At 44.6% G+C, this 20,664-nt stretch overlaps 2 protein-coding genes across 2 annotated transcripts in view; both read right to left on the bottom strand.

Annotated features, from left to right (window-relative positions):
• Positions 1 to 8,079, bottom strand: part of vta1 (vesicle (multivesicular body) trafficking 1) — a 190,482-nt gene extending 182,403 nt beyond the window's left edge. Inside the window, exon 1 of the mRNA XM_083643155.1 lies at positions 7,921 to 8,079. Within this exon, the coding sequence (XP_083499281.1) occupies positions 7,921 to 8,011 (91 nt within the window). The 5' untranslated portion in view covers positions 8,012 to 8,079. The remainder of the gene's footprint in view (positions 1 to 7,920) is intronic.
• A 4,195-nt stretch (positions 8,080 to 12,274) lies between these two features.
• The window catches only part of gje1a (gap junction protein epsilon 1a), a gene marked incomplete at both ends in the record, with an annotated part of 9,293 nt that continues 903 nt past the window's right edge, over positions 12,275 to 20,664 (bottom strand). The window contains 3 exons of the mRNA XM_083643746.1: positions 12,275 to 12,472; positions 14,147 to 14,344; positions 20,423 to 20,449. Of these exons, the coding sequence (XP_083499872.1) occupies positions 12,275 to 12,472; positions 14,147 to 14,344; positions 20,423 to 20,449 (423 nt within the window). The remainder of the gene's footprint in view (positions 12,473 to 14,146; positions 14,345 to 20,422; positions 20,450 to 20,664) is intronic.

Below are 20,664 nucleotides of genomic sequence, written 5' to 3'. Positions count from 1 at the left end.
TGTCACATATATGTCACTCACAACAAGTATTAAAACATTTATTTGGTGTATATTTTGCTGTTTGCTGCTGTACATATTTTGTTGCATGTTAAATCGTGGTTGCCCCTGGGGCAACCAAAGACCAAGAAATGGTTGCCCCATGTTTTTTTTGGTTGCCCGGGGCAACCGGGCAGCCGTTAATGTCGAGCCCTGTGTGTTATGTCATCAGTGAATGATGTCATCATCGGACATCGGTGATGTCACTTGAGCAATTGTGATGTCATCAGTGATGTCACTCGAGCAATTGTGATGTCATCAGTGATGTAATACATCTTCTGTTGTGCTTTATGGCAATTGGCATCCTCATTGTTGCTGTTTGTTTTGTGGAACTTGAATGATTTGTGTCTTGTAGGCCCATGCGAGCTGGCAACACGTTCTCACTCCGAGCATGTAGCATATTGACGCTTTGTCACGTCCCTTGTGCGTCGCTTGTTACTAACATGGTACCCTTGAGCGACCCATGAAACGACTTGGGCTTTTCGACTAAACTCAATGTAAACCCATGGAAGTCATCTTTGACGCTTATGGCAACTGCTCCCCCATTAGTCAACTGCTCCCCCATTAGCCTAACTGCTCCCCCATTAATCAACTGCTCCCCCATTAGGGTCTGGGGGGAGGTTAGGTTTAGGCGTGGGGGGTGGGAGAGGTTAGGTTTAGGGTCTGGGGGAGGTTAGGTTTAGGCATGGGGGGTGGGAGAGGTTAGGGTTAGGGTCTGGGAGAGGTTAGCTCCTCCAGACCCTAAAGCAGCGATCCTCAAAGTCCGGACTCCGGTCCGCATCCGGACCGAGACGCCATCCTATCCGGACCGAGCGCTATAACCTACAAATCACTGAATAGTTACATTTTCACGGAGCATTTCTATTTTAACCGGCACATGCTTTTCTAGCCTTTACGGTACTGGTTTATCTGTCAGGAAGCTCACAGACCAATGCATGCACTGTAAATCATCACACGTGATGCTACTCAGCCAATCAACAAGCGAATCGATTCTGCCTGCTGCTGCTGCGGGAGAGTTGACACACGGCGGAGGAGAGGTGAGACTCAGAGAAATGCGAGAGAAGTATTTCACATCGCCTGCTCAAAACAAAGCTTTAGTTTTAATCCAGAGCAGGCAGACTCATGTTCATTCATTGGTCTCACGAGCAGTTCAAAACCAGTATGTCTCGTGAAGTGTGATGCGATCCTGACCAGCTGTCTATGGAAGTGCCACACATGAGCACACACACACTCAAATCCAGGGCGCACACACACCGGCATGCAAAGTTTGCATTGCGAGTGACCGATAGATAGAAAGACAGACAGACAGACAGACAGACAGGCAGGCAGGCAGGCACAGAGAAACAGAGTGGGAGCTCACTTCTATCAAGAGAAAAGGAGGTTTGTTGGCTGAGAGCCTGACTGATAAAATGTGAAATGGAGTTAAGAAAAGGAAGACAAGGGGGAACTTATTTTTCTAAAATTAAAGCACTTTATTTTAACACGTTCACTGCCATTGACGAGATATCTCGGCTTACAAAATCCAACGGTTGACTGCCAATGACGAGATATCTCGGCTTAAAAAAAAAAAAAAAAAAAATTGACGGTGGGACGTGGATCAACGCCCCCCACGTCTCCTATAAAATTATTGGAGCCACCGAACGTGTACAACCCATTCCACCGACCCACTAAGTGGCGACAGTGCTCTCCAAACTAGAAAAAGCAGAGCCAAAACTGCAGGGGAACGCGCGATGAAACCATTCTCATACTGTAGAATGGATTGGCGAAAACGCTTTCGCTTTCGCGCTGATTGCTGGCGGTGAGGGATTGCAAATTTGCATAATAGATTACGGGTGGAACACACTTTGAAACACGCAGCATAAATAAGACCAGAATCGCAAAAGCTTCATCAAAGCTCTCAACCGAAACCGCAAGAAACGAGCGAGCCCATCCAGACTTGCCCAGCGGCCGCCAGCAGACAGGAGCAGCAGCAAAGCAGTGAGCCTGGTGACGCGAGGCTACAGCAGCAGCAGAAACGAGCTTGTGACACGCCCGCTGCAGCCAAGAAGAACACACACGGAGGGAGGAGTTTGAAGGAGAGGGGTGTTTCCTGCTGTTATGGAGGAAATTACTGTTCAAAACTATTGTTTAGATGTCTGACGTCTTACTGATGCCAAAAATGAATGGTTAAAGTGACTGTTCTATCGAATTTCACAAAAAGCTATTTATCTCAGCTTAAATTTTCAGACGCTGAAACCATGCTGTATTCAAGTGCTAATGCCTACATAACTACTAACTCTACAAACTAACTCTTTTAGACAGAGAAAGCACACATTATATTAGTTCTTTTGAGATATTTTGTGTTCACAAAATCTTAGCAGAAAAGAATCCTCGGGTCTTGAAAGATGAGCCAGAATCCTCAAAAAAAACCTCTGGCAGAAGCTACCTACAGTAAAAAAAAAAATGGCTGGCAGTGAATGTGTTAAGATGCAAATTTTTCCAAAGCACTCTGTTGTGTTATTTCTAAATGCAGCCATTATTTTACTTGAAATGAGAAAAGAACATGTATTTATTATTAGTGTAGGCTAGTTATTTATAATTAATCCAGTTAAATATGAAAACTGTAAATAAACATTATTGATGTTTATTTTGATTTAACAGTCAGTCATTGACTACATACAGACGTTGTACCATTAGGCTACTGCAATCATTGAAGTAGCCTAATAGTCTAGGGAATCTGTGAGAAAAAATGACCCAACCTTAAACAAATTGCAACAGGAATTATTTTTGTTGTATTCAGCTCTTGAAACCTTCAAATTTAACATACTGAAAATCCCAGAAAATCCCAGTAGTGGAACATTCTCAAAATTGGCATTGTCTCCACAAAGGAGGTGATGTTTTCGGTGCCGTTTGTCTGACCGTTTGTCTGTTAGCAGGAGGATTACGGCAAAACTACTGGGCCGATTTTCATGAAACTTGGTGGAAGGGTGTAGCATGGGCCAAGGAAGAACCCATTACATTTTGGGGTGGACTGATCCGGGTCGGCTCAATGGAGGGGGCGGGGCTAGGGAAAAGAGTCCGTTGCTAGGGATAGGAAGGTCGTAGAGAGTCTGGATTCGAGAGGTGGGTAGGGGGCATGGACAGGTGTATCGGGGGGGAGTGTATGTGGGAGGTGGGAGGGGGTGTGGTCAAGAAAGGGTAGGGAAAAGCTCTACCAAACATACTGTAACATAACAAAACAAAACATAAAAAATGTAAGTGTGGTTAATATGTTCTAATAGTTAGTGGAAAAGGGTGAGTTTTCATGCACATCTTGTTCCCTCAGACAGCCATCGCAAACTATAACTTCATAGTCATGTCATTCACGAGTCTCGCATTGGAGGCAATTTGATTTCGGCAAGGCACAGCGCAAGTTGTAGCTCAAACATGCAGACGAGTGGACAGGTAGGCTAAGTCTCCATATCCGAAGGTTATGGGTAAGTTGACCGCCATTTATTGTCTGTTACCAATGACAGTCATTGTCTGTTACCATTCAAAGTAGGCTAGCTTAATAAGCACTTACTAGTTAGCTATAATAGGTATAGCTTAATAATAGCTTATTAAGATACTTGTACTATCTGTTATTCATTTTCTTTGTGCAAATAAACAATAAACAAACATAAATAAACAATAAACACTTACTCTGGAGATGATGTAGCCTACCACTTGTGCTCTTCTCCCTACTTATATTCCAACCACTTATAAAGCCTCAGCCAGGCGGTAATGCAACATAAAGGATGCCAACTGCCATAAAACACCACAGAAGGATTTATTACATCACTGATGACATCACAATTGCTCGAGTGACATCACTGATGACATCACAATTGCTCAAGTGACATCACTGATGACATCACAATTGCTCAAGTGACATCACTGATGACATCACAATTGCTCGAGTGACATCACTGATGACATCACAATTGCTCAAGTGACATCACTGATGACATCACAATTGCTCAAGTGACATCACTGATGACATCACTGATACATGACAATCGTGACATCACAATCGTGGCACACACACCGCCTGCCCACTTATTGGACCATAACATCAGAACCATTGATGGCCATAACACATTCCATGTTATGGGCATTATAGCTGGAGTTACACCAGAGAGCCAAACCAGTACCTCTGATAGCTGTGACATAGCAGCAGTTGGACACATCAATATCCGAAATCAGAGACGCCCTGGCCTTTCATCCATGTCCTATAGGAGGATTGAGAATGCCACAGGTGTGTGATTCTCATGAACATGGTACAACTCATAGCAAAACTCAAAGATATCAAGTAGGATCTAATTTCACCATTCAAATTGAAATTATAATCCACTAGGCATCTTGCACCCTACGCGAGTTCGCCTGCCTTGCAGCTCGCTGAGCTAGCCCTGCAGCTTGCATAAGCAGCTGCTTCGCATTGGAGGCAATTTGATTTTGGCAAGGCACAGCGCAAGTTGTAGCTCAAACATGCAGACGAGTGGACAGGTAGGCTAAGTATTCTCCATATCCGAAGGTTATGGATAAGTTGACCGCCATTTATCGTCTGTTACCAATGACAGTCTTTGTGTGTTACCATTCAAAGTAGGCTAGCTTAATAAGCACTTACTAGTTAGCTAATAGCTTACTAATAGGTATAGCTTAATAATAGCTAATTAAGATACTTTATAAGGTACTATCTGTTGTTATTCATTTTCTTTGTGCAAATAAACAATAAACAAACATAAATAAACAATTATAGCTGCTGCACAGCAATGGGTCGTGGCCGGGCAAGTCTCAAGGCTTTGAGCTAGAGTCCCCAAGTCAAGGCTGAAGTCTTTTATCTATACTCCAAGTCAAGTCTCACGTCTTTGGTCACAAGTCCAAGTCAAGTCTCAAGTCTCTTATGGATGAACGTTCTATCATCTGCTTCTGCTGCATGCCATCCAGTCTGCTTAGAACATTGCATAGCTAAAACTAAGGGATTCAAAGCAGGTTCAGGTTTCTTTGCAGCATGTAGCTTTTTCATCATCTGATTCCGTTTTTTGTTGCGAGGCATCTCACAACAATACAAGTAGGAATCAGTATATTCACAAACAAAAGTAGTAGTTACTTGCCTGTTGCCTCACTGTTGTAGCGTGGATGAGGTACTGGTGGAGTTGATGTTAGATGGAGAGGGAGGCTGAGCGATTAATAGCCACCTGGGGAGTTTGTATCTCTTCGGTCCTACGCTGCAGGTCTGTGAGGTCACACAACTGATATACCAGCAGGAGCTGCTTTTTCGTCTTATGGACAGACTGGATGCTTGCTGGTGGTGTTTTATGGGACTGGCTGCTTGCGTGTAAAAAGACACACTGCTTCCAATTATATAGGGTGAGCCAGGGAGGATTTATGACATCACTGATGACATCACAATTGCTCGAGTGACATCACTGATGACATCACAATTGCTCGAGATGATGTCATCAGTGGGACGGACAGACAAACAGACAAACAAACAGAGCCCTAGCTCCCTTAGATACAGTAGATAGATGTGCTCATTTTTTATGTATTTCCAGACACTTTTAGAGACACTGTGAGGGAATAAATTCATTACCGTAACACATTTTTAATTGGAAATATGAAACAACAAACTTTTTTTTTCAATGGCAAGCACTTCAATATGCTCGAGGGTAATGGGTATCACCCAAAATGTGTATGATTAACAAATACGAAGTTGTAGCTAACATTGTGAGAAATTACATGTTGTACATACTTACATGAGAAAATAAAACTATGTTCTACTTAGAGACTCAACAACCATTTCTGTGGATTCCTTGCCCCCAAAAATGTGGAAATAGACACCAAATTTGTAATTCTAGGTCTAGTTGGAGTCAAGATATGGCCAACATTTTAATAATGGCAGCCATTTTGAAAAAATGTAATTTTAACATATTTCCACTAATGGGATTTTCTGGGATTTTTAATATAGTGTTTCGGGCATCAATATAAACATAAAAATGTGAAAATAAATTCTGTTGCAGTTAGTTTAAGGTCAAACCTTATTTTCCCTAGACTATAAGTTCAATGGGACTGAATCATAACGCAAGCTCAATGTTCCGGACCTTCGCTTGAGGACATTTTCTCTATCTGGACCTCTTAGAATTTTAATTGAGTGCCCCTGCCCTAAAGCTTCTGGCATACTCTTCACGCACGCGCTGGAGGCGGGGCTCCGAGGAGGGCGCGCGCACTCTGCGCGGGCCAAAACAGAACATACTCAGTGCGCAGCTCCAGGCTCCAGGCAGTCTGAATGAAATTGAATGTAAAGTTCCCAATTCTATGTATTAAATTATAAAAAACGACCCTCAACATTTGGGAAGGCTAAGCCACACAACTAGTTCGTTATAATCGAACGCCATGATGCTTCAAAGGCAACTTTACGACGGTGAGGACTCAATCACAGCAGATATCCGCTGATAGCCTACCACGGAGATCTCACAGGCACAGGCAGCAAAACCCGATGCGCTGATAGAAAAATCTCCATGGACGCGCCGCGCTGCGCTCAGGCCTCGCCCCCCGACACGCCCCGTGCGATGACGTCATAATCGTCGTGCACCCTATGCGCTTGGCTGGGCGCGAAGAGTATGCCACAAGCTTAATGGGGGAGCAGTTGACTAATGGGGGAGCAGTTAGGCTAATGGGGGAGCAGTTGCCATAAGAGTCAAAGATGACTTCCATGGGTTTACATTGAGTTTAGTCGGAAAGCCCAAGTCGTTTCATGGGTCGCTCAAGGGTACCATGTTAGTAACAAGCGACGCACAAGGGACGGGACAAAGCGTCAATATGCTACGTGCTCGGAGTGAGAACGGGTTGAGCTGGGCACCACATGGTGCCCGACACAGAAATAAATCATCTCTATCTTTCTATCTATCTATCTATCTATCTATCTATCTATCTATCTATCTATCTATCTATCTATCTACAGTATACCATCATGGTGGCAGGTCATTAAAAATCATACCGACAAAATACTTTGTTTACTAATAAAGGGTTTCCCACAGTGTTTTACAGTCAATGTGACTGCAGGGGAAAACAGGACTTCCCTATGAGCAGGAATACAATATAACTAAACATAGACAACTATGGCTAATGTAAGAAACAATACTGTATGGTATGCAAATTCATCATAGTATGGTAATGGTATGTCGTTTTCTTTAGTCACTGCCCGGCTGAACAGGGTGGGGCCCATTCTTTACAGCTGAGCCAGCCATGCCTCAGTCTCTATGGATAACACATCATGAAGATGATCTCTTAATAAGAGTCTAAACAACACAGTGCGAAGGAGAAACAAGTACATGCGCCATCCGCCAATGCTGGTAGATTCTGGCTGTGGCAGGCGTGCCGACTACGTTAACGTCTCGAAGCCACTTTGGCTGGGGGCCAACCATGACTTTAGGATATTTCTATCCCTTCGGCTGGTGAAGCACTGAAAGTGGCAGGTGAATACTGGGATCTAACGTTAGCAGCACTCTAACGTTAGATACAGCCTTGGTACGCTAGATATGAGTCACCAGACATGCCAGACATATTCACAGCCACTATTCAATGGGGAACATTAGCAACGCATGACTGCTGTCACCTAGCGAGCTAACGTAATGCCAAAGTTTCAACTGGCCCAGATAGTCCCAATTAGCTCCTAACTGCAGATCCGTAGCTCGATGACGTTAATAACTGTGAGCAGTTTGTGCACCGCGTGAAATTTGTTTTATAAAGCCCTACTGCTAGCTTGTTTAGTAGCGGTTTCACCTGCTAAGCTAACAAGCTGTCAGTTGTCGGAGCATGTAAACAAAGCTGGGATGCTACAGTAGCTACGGCTAACGTTAACCAACACAGTACAAGCCACAAACTCACAGTAGTAAGCCACGACAGGGTCCCGTTTCTCATGCTCCTGTGCAGTCCGCAGGTGGTGCTGGATGGACTTGAGCTGAGCCGGCAGGGCCATGTTTGTCTAAAAGCCTCCAGAAGAGGAGTAGATAGTGAGAACTGGCTCGTTGTTGATGTTAGCAAAACTGTTCACATGAACTGTTCCCCTGCCCCTCATTCACTTCCGCATATCTAGCCAATAGGAGCAGCTGCCCATGCAGGACGGTTACGTCATCAGCTGTTAATGGGAAGGTCATAATACTGCACCTTTTCTGAGAATGCAGGAATGAAGTGTAGGCTAAAGGTTTTTTCATCATCATAGGGTGAAGTGAATAGTCAGATAACCTACTTTTACGACAAGATAACATTCTTTATTGGTAGGCCTACATGTAAATGATTTTTGTGTGTGATTGTCTCCATACTTTAATGATGAGAGAGATACAGTATGGATTTCCAATTCCTCCTATAATTAATGTGTACAAATTTCAAAGGTATTGATTACATCTTGTATGCAATAACTGTCTGTGAACTGTCTGTGAACATCCAGTCCAAATTTGGTGATAGTCCAATCATTATTTCCAGAGATACTACATGTGATAAGGCAGAGGCTGTCCCTTTTGGATTTTGGAGAAGCTTAATCAATCAATCAAACCTTTATTGACAGACACTTAGTCCATATATGTCACATACACCATTACAAAGGACACAAAGCACGTAAGAGCACAATAAAAACAAAAACATTATAAAAGAGAATCATACCAGAATTTACACATAATGTGACTGGTATCTCACAGTGCTTAGCCCAGGATCAGTGAGCAACTTAACATTCTGAGACACGTTCTATCGACAGATGAACCTGTACCTCAGATTTCTCAGGAGAGCCTGGAAAGTGGCCACCCCCGCCTTACAGAACAGGTCACTAGCACTGCTCCACCTTGGCTTTTTCAGCAAGATGCGCATGCAGTCATTATAGGCAACCTGAAGTTTATGGATGCTCGCCTTCTTAAACTTTACCCACGAGGGGGCAGTATAGATAGGGGTACAGTAAGCCCTAAAGAGTGTGATCTTAACATCATCAGAACAGGAGTGGAATTTCCTGACCAACATGTTAGCCTGAATGTATAACACACGTCGCTGTCTATACATATCATCATCATCACCCATATGGTCAGTGACAAAGTTGAGTTTTCACAATTTTAAGTTTTGGGGAGGAGGATCCAAATCAACCAAATAAACTAAGTTTGCAGTTAAATACTTTAAGCAACCATCATTTTCAGAAACTAGACATATAAAGTTATGGAAAAACATGGTTGTGATTTCTTCTACCTCAGGGAGGGGTCTAAATTTTAGTTTTTGCAAGTACCCTGACCCTTGTCTTGCAGGAGCCAGAGGTGCACTCACTGGGCTTAAGAAGAATTTCAGACCATTCAGTCTCTCTGTCTCTGCCAAAACACACACACACACACACACACACACACCCACACACACACACACACACACACACACACACACACACACACACACACACACAGTCCTTTCTTTGCAAGCATGTTTAGTATAAAGCACTATATAAATTAAAGTGATTTGATTTATGGGCTTGTCAGCTAAAATGCAGTGGGGATTTGTATGCAGTGGACCTGGAGTAGGCTATGACCTCACTTTCTCCCTCGTACAGTACATTTTCTTTCTTTCTTTCTACATACCGGTAATCTGTTTATAATTATATAGGCCTAGGCCTATATATCCTTTTAATCAATCAACCCAATCAATAAATCAAAAATGAAACCAAGACAATTGTAAACATTTTTAATCAATCATCTCAAGACACACAACACGTAGCAAAATCACTGGTTACCTAAACAGCAGCACTCAGACATGGACAGAAGGACAGGGTTTTGTTTAAATATATACGTTGGTCATAAAATGTGCCTCTATTTATTTGACAAAGCTGAGAGGTTGTGGACTGAATGAGTCAAATACAGAGACCAAGCACAGCTGATGAAAAAAAAATAGTATTCGTTCCCTTTGCACATAAGCTACAAACCCATCCTCCAGTCACAGATACCAGAACGCAGAATCCCACTGACCACAGGAGCAACATACCTGTTTCAAATCCTCTCAAATACAGTCTGACTAATGAGATGTTGGGGAGTTTGGGATCAGGTGGAGTGGTCCGACCATGCTGGAAAAGCTTCTTTATTAAAAGGATTTGAAATAAAAGTTTGAACCACTTTTGTCTGGTAATGCAATATACCTGAGATGATAAACACATAGCAGAAAACAAACAAAAGTTGGATGGATGTCTGATAAAAACAACATTGGAAAACAAGAGAGGTAATCATTTTAAAATACATCTACAGTGACACCAAAGGTCCAAATCAAAGAAAGCACTATGTGTAATACTACAAGCTAGGAAAGGCCATATAAAGAGAGTGGGGGGTACAGAACACCCTTGACCAAGATTTCCAAAATAGAGGAGAGGTGGTTTGGAGTCACATGGGCAAAAGCAGAACCACTGTTTCAAATAGATCTTAACAGCTTGATGAGTGCTAGATTTTGCTCACGAGCACAACAAAATTTAAGCATTATAACATTAAATGTGAGATTAAATAAAGAACTGTTTTCTTTCTTTTAGTATTTGAAATATATTGCTGCTGTCAGAGAAAACCAAATATGTAAGTGCAACTTTTATTAATTTGTTTTACTTTAATTAAACGTTTATAGTCATTTATTAGTGGGTTTCATGACATGTGAACCCTGTTAAAAACTCCCTTCTATAATTCCAAAAATGCATGCCAATCAGTGGAAAAATAACCCTTGGCTTTTGTCATTCTTGAAAAACGTAGCGCTTTTTTTTATTTGTTATTTGTTTTTGCTGATGCGGTTTTTCATCTGGCAACAGCAATATTCTGCTCTGATTTTGTTCAAGTCTATTAGCAACCTCACTTATGTGAGGCTGAATATGACAACCTCACAGGTGTCATATTCAGACACCTGGTAAGACCAAGTCTCAATGTTTGGACAAGCTAGCAGTGGTGCTTCAATACCCACTCTGTTAAACAAGCACATACTGCCCAGCAATTCCCTTCAGCAATTCATCAATGGATGTCAACCTATATGGTGTTTGTACAATTGCATTATAGAGCTGTAAGCATGGACAAATGCTCCGTATTCTTTGCCTCGTCTAGCAATTGATTATTTTTTTATGATAATGGCAAAACTGATTAGAGAGATAATAAACAAATATTTTTAAAATATTTAAATTCCAACGCATTTGTATGCCCCAAATAAAAATAATACTTTTGATTTATCCCAAATTAATTATCTTTCAGACTATGAATTTTAAAAATCTAAATAAGGAAGTTTATCTAGTCTGTTTTTTCTAGTTTTTACACCAGGCAAAAAAAGTTTTACCCTTTTTGCCGGACCCGGAAGGGGCCAACCAAGAAACGTCTCAGGGGCTGATTGACTGACTGACTCCCCATTGTTGAAACATGCTGCTTCCAGTGTGCACTGGGCCATTGAAACCAGTAGGTGCATTTGAAAATGGAAGCGTCTGATGCCTCCAGTGTTTTTCTTCCTTAAGAGTTTCAGATGCGAGGTAAAGGTGGATAAGGAGGATTACCCCCCCCCCCCCTCCAAGCTACTAGGGCCACCAGGTTTCTGACTTTTTGAGGTTTCTGGGCTTTCTTATGGTCTAATGTGACCAGCATCGCACTTTCTAGTAGCACCATAACTTGAGGTTTTAGAACAAAGTTATTCCTACTGGCACATACGGTATCTGTCCCATATGGATAATAATCATAATAATAATAGATCTATATTCTGTCATAACAGACACTAGCAAAAGTCAGTTGGCACCTGTCTTTCACAGTTATCTTGTGGAAAAAAGAAAACCAAAAATCTTTGTGTCCCTTCCCACCCCAACAATTCAGAGGCAGAGGTACATAGTTTCTGACCGTTAGGTCCACCCTCGGACTTGGCCAATACAGACACACATCTGAAATATGACCAAAGATGGTCACTCTATAACTAAGGGTAAAACACATAAGACTTGCCAGCTCTGACATTGTTGCACCCTCCCCTCAAATTTCTTGGGGCAACTCACTATGGACCATAGGTGAGGAGGTTTTGCCATCACGTTAGCTTCCTGGTTTGTAAATGTCCAGCAGTAGCTAACCAGGCGCCCATTAAAAAACTGGCAGAAATTGTGTTATATTTTAACCCTTAGTCATTTGTGTGTGTGTGTGTGTGTGTGTGTGTGTGTGTGTGTGTGTGTGTGTGTGTGTGTGTGTGTGTGTGTGTGCGTGCGTGCGTGTGTGCGTGCGTGTGTGTGTAGGTGTCACTGGTTGGTGAGATAACCGAGTCGTCGGCAGAGTATCTCAAAGATCTCGGCAATGCAGAGAAGTATGGTGATGACAGTGAAGGTGTACATGGCACTGAGGAAGATGGTCTTCTCAAAGTGTTCAGGCACCATGCACTTAGTCACATTAAAGGTCTTTTCCAAAGCACTGGCATCGCACATGTACAGCGGGTGGACCTGGAAACAGAAAGAGAGAGGGAAGGACGTCAGGCTGAACTACCTGGCTCTGATGTGATGGCTACATAGACAACACTTAAGCATTTTGCTGAGAAAATGTGCTTTCATTCTGATTGTTGAACTATACACTCACTTTATTAGGTTGCATACACCTAGCAAGTACCATACAAGGTCTTTATTAGGTTGCATACACCTAGCAAGTACCATACAAGGTCTTTATTAGGTTGCATACACCTAGCAAGTACCATACAAGGTCTTTATTAGGTTGCATACACCTAGCAAGTACCATACAAGGTCTTTATTAGGTTGCATACACCTAGCAAGTACTGTACAAGGTCTTTATTAGGTTGCATACACCTAGCAAGTACCATACAAGGTCTTTATTAGGTTGCATACACCTAGCAAGTACCGTACAAGGTCTTTATTAGGTTGCATACACCTAGCAAGTACCATACAAGGTCTTTATTAGGTTGCATACACCTAGCAAGTACCATACAAGGTCTTTATTAGGTTGCATACACCTAGCAAGTACCGTACAAGGTCTTTATTAGGTTGCATACACCTAGCAAGTACCGTACAAGGTAAGACCTTTGGCCCTAGAATAGCCTCAATTCCAACACGTTCTCACTCATGTACTGTGTGCGTCATGGGGTGAGGCACCCTTGTGCGTCACCGCCCCCAGCGATTTCCAAATATTAGAAAGTGCATGGACGAATCAGGGACCTGCCTCATAGTTGACAACGTAACCGCCGCTGGCAAAACAGCATAGTGGTTGCCGAAGCAACGAGCGGTAGTGGTAGTAGAGTAAACACAGCCATAAGTGCATATTGCAGAAATAGACTCAATAACAACAACTAAACAAGAACAAGAATATGCACCAGCAGAGTTTCTCGGTGGAAAAGACGTTGTCGCCCTTCTTCCGAGTGGATTTGGGATTGTATTTGGCGACGCTGATTGGCCGAAGGAGTTGTTTGTCAAGGCAAGTACTCCCGCCCCCTGAAACGCTGTCGGCGGGCTGGAGGGCAGACTGATCGGCAGAACAAAACAAAATGTGAGTTGAAGTGAGCAGTATGGTTCACGAGGCTATGCACTCACAGTCATATGCTCATAATGCTCATATGCCAGTAGCACTCATATGCTACTGGCAAAATGATTGTATTACATAAAGATCTTTTCACTTTTGATCAAAGCTTGCTGTGGCTTCAGAGCGACTGCTTTAGGCCATGTGTCCATCTAGCGTCTTTTCCTAAGCTCCAGCATCTTTTTTCAGTTGTTTCAGACTCTGGTCATTTCCTACACTAGCCTGTACCACTGACACCAGGCAGGGTGGATCCATGGATTCATGCTGTGTACACCAAAGTCACGTTGCCGCCAGTATGATATGACAGAAAAACAGCAAGACCAAGTAACAGTTTCCCACTCTTCAATCATCCACATTTTGGTTATCATGTTTCCGTTGTAGCTTCATATTCTTCAAGATTTCACAAAGGTTTTGCATTCAGAGATGATCTTCTGCACACTGCTGGTGTAGCCTACTGAGCTGTTGTTTGCATCATTGTGTTCTGCCTCTTGCCTTGAACAGGTCTCCTCTGATTATCAACTACATTTTGCCGAGAGAGGAGTAAGGGTGTACCCGATAACGTATCTACTGTAAATCAGTATTTGCTGACAGACCTGGAAGCCGAAGAGGTGGCTCTGTAGCCAGAAGGCGACAACCTCCAGGATGATCCGTAGCAGAACAGAGATGATGTAGAAGACGGTGTAGATGGGTCGCTGGAGGATCTCCTCCTGGTCGATGTTCTTACAGGCTGCATAGAGGTGAAACACGGCCCCAGGAAACAGCACTGTTACTAGCTGTAGTGCCCAGAAGACCTGCAGGAGGGAAGGAAGGATGGGAGGGGATGGAGGGAGGAATCAAAGATGGATGAATGAATGGAAAGGAGAAATGAAGGAAAAGGACAAAAGCTGCTGGACCTGGTGAATGTCAGTTTTGTTAAGTGCGGCTGGCAGGAACCCAGTCAAGTCTCCTGATTCGCAATGTTAAGTTATCCTTCATTGTTCTGTAGTATCTTCCCCATGGGGACCCACCCTCTACTAGGAACCTTCCTAGAACTAGGAGCCGTGGGCAGCCAAGGACCAACTCCAGTTCGATTGCCAGTGCCTTGGTCAGGGGCACTGACAGGAGTGTTAACCCTAGTGTTAACCCTAAGCGGCTGTGGCTCAGGAGGTAGAGCAGGTCATCCACTAATCAGAAGGTTGGTGGTTCGATCCCCGGCTCCTCCAGTCTGCATGTCGAAGAGTCCTTGGGCAAGACACTGACCCCCAAATTGCTTCCGATGCTTCCCGCGTGGCAGCTGGCCGCCTTTGGTGTGTGAATGGGTGAATGTAGGCACATTGTAAAGCGCTTTGGATAAAAGCGGTATATAAATGAAGTCCATTTAACATTTACCTAACATACATGTCTTTGACCGTGGGAGGAAAACCGGAGGAAACCCACACAAACACAGGGAGAACATGCAAACCCCACACAGAAAGGACCTGTGGGCCGGGGTTTGAACCCGGGATCATCTTGCTGTGAGGCAACATTGCTAACCACTGAGCCACTGTGCCGTCCTTTTCACCTCTCCTGAATTACATTTTCCAAACACCAGCTGCTTGTCCTTCAAGTTGTTCAAGTAGAATATTCAGAATTTGGCTGGCTTGTTGCCTATATCGCTTCAGTAACAACAGAAAGTAATATAACATTTGCATTTATTGAACCTTAAAGTGATCCTAATTTCTGTAGGTCTGCTTTGGTTTGGTTTGGTTTAATTACCTCCGCAAAGGAGGTTATGTTTCCGTGCCGTTTGTCTGTTAACAGGATTACGGAAAAACGACTGGGCCGATTTTCATGAAACTAGGTGGGAGGGTGTAGCATGGTGGGAGGGTGTAGCATGGTGGGAGGGTGTAGCATGGTGAGAGGGTGTAGCATGGTGGGAGGGTGTAGCATGGTGGGAGGGTGTAGCATGGTGAGAGGGTGTAGCATGGTGGGAGGGTGTAGCATGGTGGGAGGGTGTAGCATGGTGAGAGGGTGTAGCATGGTGGGAGGGTGTAGCATGGTGGGAGGGTGTAGCATGGTGGGAGGGTGTAGCATGGTGGGAGGGTGTAGCATGGGCCAAGGAAGAACCCATTACATTTGGGCACAGATCCAATTGTAACTAGGGATAGGGAGTTGGGATCCGAGGGGTGGGTAAGGGGAGGGGCTAGGTGTATCTGGGTGGTGGGAGGGGGCGTGGTCACGAAAGGGATGGGGCAGGCAAAAGGGGCCTTAGCTAGAGACAGGAAGGTTGTAGAGAGTTGGGGTTCGAGGGGTGGGTAAGGGGCGTGGCTAACGTTAACGGGGTATTAATCATTATTGTAACGTTACTTGAGCTTACCTTTGATTAAATGTTGGCCGCAAAGAGCAAAGAAGTGTGTACTTTGATGGTAGAAAAAAAAGCCATTTTTTTTTGCCCTCGCCAGCGACTGAACCACATCGCACAAATCCACAACCTCCTCCTTTCTTTCTCCGACGGGATTCTGTAAAACACAAGCCAGGCGTGTCTCCTCGTCGGTTTAGTGCAACCGATAGCACAACAGGTAGGTTATCCGGCACTTTGGCTGAACAAATAGCGTGAGTCGACTCGCAGGCAACGGAATGAACAAGTTTTTTTTTGACCGCCAGGTGGGCGTTCCCGGCAGCACGTAACGCCCCTTGAAAGCTATGAATAGGGATAGGAAGTTCGGAGAGAGCTGGGATTCGAGGCGTGGGTAGGGGGAGTGGCTGGGGGGATGTGGGGGGCTCAGGGTTCTGATCCGACTCACAAAATTTGCATATCATAGCAGACTGGAATGTTGGCCTTGGCGGAGGTCTGCACTCTTAGGGCCCTATCGTTGTACGGCGCTATCGTTTGCGCTGCGTTTGCGCGCCTCTTATTGCTATCTTCCCAGATATCTGCCTCCACCGTCCAGTTTTGCGCTGGAATGACACAGGTGTAGGCGTGGCCCAGGCGTGTCGGTGGGCCTCTAGCCTATCATGTGTCTCGCGCAAGTGTCATTTAGCGCTGTGGGGAAGATACCGTCGGTATGTGCCGAGCGCAAAGAGAGGTTTGGGAGTTGCCCGTTCCAAAATAGGCGTTACAGGCAATGTGTTAGAAAAAATCACCTTGGGTGCTCTCAATTTTAACACCAGGAAATAGCTGGTCTTAGCGCAAACGCAGACGTACGCCTGCCCCGAGCGCAGACAGTCTCCACATCTCCGTGCAGTGCAGGAAATCCTTGCTTGGGTCCATTTACGCACGGCATGGACTCTCCACTCGCGCCTGCACACACTCTTCTCTCCTCGGAATGCCACGTTGATTTTCAACTAACCTACACTGCAGAAAAAACACATACACCTTGATTTAACAATGAGAATTTGTTTGTCATGGTTTTGTGCGAAAAAGTGATTTGCGTTTTGAATTGGATTACCAGGGGAGCGAGGGTCTGGTGGGGCGGGAGTCTGTGTGTAGCGCGGGGAGGGGTGCTTTGTGTTCGGCTTATCCGGGGGTCTCCCCGGATAAGGTGGGCCGAGCTGGGCCGGGTAGGCAGGCCGGGGGGGGGGGGGGGGGGGGGGGGGGGGGGGTCGGTGCACATAGAGGCACTGCCGAGGCACCGCTGTGCATGGTCCCGCGGATCGAATTCACTTTCTGGCAGCAAATCACTTTCTGACACAACACTGGCCAGTATAGGCTATACAGTAACCATTGATAGTATACAGTAACCTCTCTCCCTGCACCATGCAACAATAGCTTAACCCGAGTGGACAATTCTGGTATATAAAATCTCACACATCCCTACCCTATTAAAGAAACAAATATTTTTAAATGTGTATGTTATAGCCTATATGAGCGAAACGACTAATTAAAAGGCTACTAATTACAAAAGCATAAATTTTCGTTACGAATCCGAACTGGTTCATCCTCCAATTCTCTCTTCCCTCTCTCGTTCTCTCCCCCCCTCTCTATGACTCTCTCCCTCTCTCTTTTTTCTCTGTCCCTCTCTCACTCTGTCACTCTGCTTGCACTGAGCAAGAGGGAAGCTGCTGCCTGTCACAGACGTGCAGGCGGTGACGCTGTGGCTTTTAAGGGGAGTGATCTCAATTTGTGGTGAATCTTGTTAATATGAATGAGCAGCGTCCGAACAACTTTCTCTCTATCTCTCCCAGAATGACCTCCTGGACCCTCTGCAGTCCGGTTTCAAGGCTTCTCACTCCACTGAGACAGCTCTTCTTGCTGTCACAGAGGCCCTTCACACTGCTAAGGCCTCATCCCTCTCCTCTGTCCTTGTCCTCCTTGACCTGTCTGCTGCCTTTGATACAGTCAACTACCAAATCCTTCTTTCCACTCTGTCTGACCTCAGCATTTCAGGTTCTGCACTCTCCTGGTTTGCTTCCTATCTCTCGAACCGCTCATACCAGGTCTTATGGAGAGGGTCCCTCTCGCAGATCTCTCCATCTCCATTGACAACACCACTGTACTTCCCTCCCAAACAGCTAAGACCCTTGGGGTGATCCTTGACAACCAGCTGTCTTGCTCAGCCAACATAGCTACGACAGCACGCTCCTGTAGGTTCTCCCTCTACAACATCCGCAAAATCAGTCCCTTTCTCACAAGAGAGAGCGACTCAACTCCTGGTCCAGTCACTTATCATCTCTTGCCTGGCTACTGCAACGTGCTCCTGGCCCGCTGGCCGGCCTACCTGCCACCGACATCCGACCGCTTCAGCTCATTCAGAACGCTGCAGCCCGTCTGGTATTCAACCAACCCAAATTCTCTCATGTCACTCCCCTCTTCCAGGGACCTCCACTGGCTTCCCATCTCGGCTCGCATCAAATTCAAGACACTGGTACTGGCCTACAGGGCAGTACACCAGTCAGCTCCCCCTGTACCTGCAATCTATGGTCAGGTTCCAAACCTCTCAGCGCTCCCTTCGCTCCTCCACCAGTGCAGGTCGCCTCGCCCCTCCTTCACTACGGGGGCTCAAAAGTCGGCCCGGACACGCCCACAATTAGGGCTTTGCGCGGCGCTATTCCAGCGCAAAACGGGCGCTAACGCAAAATTATCGCCGTTGTGAAGATAGAGCCCTTAGAGTGCACTTCTACAGTAGTTTAGTTTAGCTTAGTTTAGTAATATATTTAGTGAATAAGTTTAGTTTTGATTTTCTAACGAAGACTAAGAAAGCTGATCATATCACTCCAGTTCTTAAAGGACGGCTTTACCGTGGGGAATATGAATATATATTAAATCTCACGCCCCTAAGGTTTTAGAATCCGTTGAAATTTTTGAAATTGGAGCTTCACTGCCTGACCTATCAGGCATCTCTCACATTTTTTAGGGCCGGATGACGCGTTACGCGTCACCCGGCTTCCCTCCCCGCTTGCGGAACTTGAGCGCCTATGAACTACAAGTGTTGTGAGCCATGGTCCCGCCTCTAGAGGTCCTCCACGCCCCTTCAGAGCTCTCGACGAAAAGCAAAAGGCAGCCATCTTGTTCAACCGCATAGCATACTGTAGCTAGGTTAGCTTTCCATAGCTCCTTGCCAAGAGACCATATCTCTGGAACGGAAGCACCAAAAGACACGGGACTGGCGGCATTGGAAAGCTCGTCAAATTTTACATCTAGTAGTAGGTGAGTTGAAGTAAGGAAATCAACGCTGAGCAATGTACCCATTTTTACACATTTTACAGAAAATAGTTACAACATCAGATGCGCGTAACTCCTACGAAAATGCCTTAAAATGCATGAAATTTTTTTTATGAAGACATCTCCCGACATATATACATCGGTTTAAATTTGGGTGCAATTTGGTGCAATTTTATTTTCGATTTATTTTCGATTTTTTCTTGTTCTCTTGTTTTATTGTCGAAGCCTTCTTCTTCTTCTTTGAGTTTTATGGCGGTTGGCAAACATATATGTGCATTACCGCCACCTACTGGAGTTTGATATCAGCCAAATGCCTGAGGGGTGGGCATGTAAACGAAGGCCACGCGAGCCCAGTGCATTGTGGGAAATGTAGTATTTCGGGTCCCCGCACCCGCCCCTCCCCTCCACCTCCCCCCCCCCCCCCACCCCCCCCCCCCCCCCCCCCCCCCCCCTCCACACAGAGTGGATTTCTGGTGATATCTCTGGCGGGAAACAACCAATTTCAAAAATTTCAACGGATTCGAAAACCTTAGGGGCGTGAGATTTAATATATATTCATATTCCCCACGGTAAAGCCGGCCTTTAAGTCCTTACACTGGTTGCCAGTGTGTCATAGAATAGATTTTATTAGTCTATAAATCACTTAATGGCCTAGGCCCAAAATACATAGCTGAATTGCTCCACGCTACGAACCGTCTAGAACTCTTAGGTCAACAGGGTCCAGCTTATTAACTGTCCCTAGGATCAAATAAAATCATGGGAAGGCTGCATTTACCCACTATGCTTCTGCTAGCTGGAACAAATTGCCTGAAGACCTCAGATCTGCCCCAACCTTACTTACTTTTAAAAATAGACTAAAGACTTTTATGTTTACCGTCGCTTTTAACTGCTGACAGCTACTATGCAAACCCAATGAGTCCTCTATAAGTTTTTAGCTCTTTTTGCAACTGCTGCGCCTGTTGCTTAATGCACTTTTTATACTCTTTTTTTAAAGTCTTGTTGTGATGCTTTTAAATGTCCATTTTATTCTCTTCTTTTATTCTTTTATTTTCCTGTCAACCATTTTATGTGAAGCACTTTGAATTGCCTCTGTGTATGAAATGTGCTATACAAATAAACTTGACTTGACTTGACTTGACTTGTTGTAGGCAATGTTATGGGTCTGAACTGGTTGGAGAAACTTAGTTTAGTTTAGCTTAGCTTACAGTATTACCTTAGCTTAGCTTAGCTTAGTTTAGCTTAGTTGCACCTGTGATGTTATGGGTCTGAACTGGTTCTATCAGTACAACCTTTTTTAGTTTAGTTTAATGCAAATGCACAATGTTTACCTTACCTCCATGTTGCCTGCACTGAGAGCTCCTCCTCGCATTTTGCGTCATCGATGCGTTTTGCGTCACCCTACACTACCGACAATGTAATAATACAAAGCTGGTTGAAAATCGGTGATGGTCTGAACTGGTTGTAGCAGGAAACTTGTTAGTTTAGTTTAGT

The sequence above is a fragment of the Poromitra crassiceps genome (assembly GCF_964638095.1).
Source record: "Poromitra crassiceps genome assembly, chromosome: 9".
Lineage (NCBI taxonomy): Eukaryota > Metazoa > Chordata > Actinopteri > Beryciformes > Melamphaidae > Poromitra > Poromitra crassiceps.
Note: the sequence above shows the minus strand (reverse complement) of the source record. Positions and strands in the feature narration are given on the sequence as shown.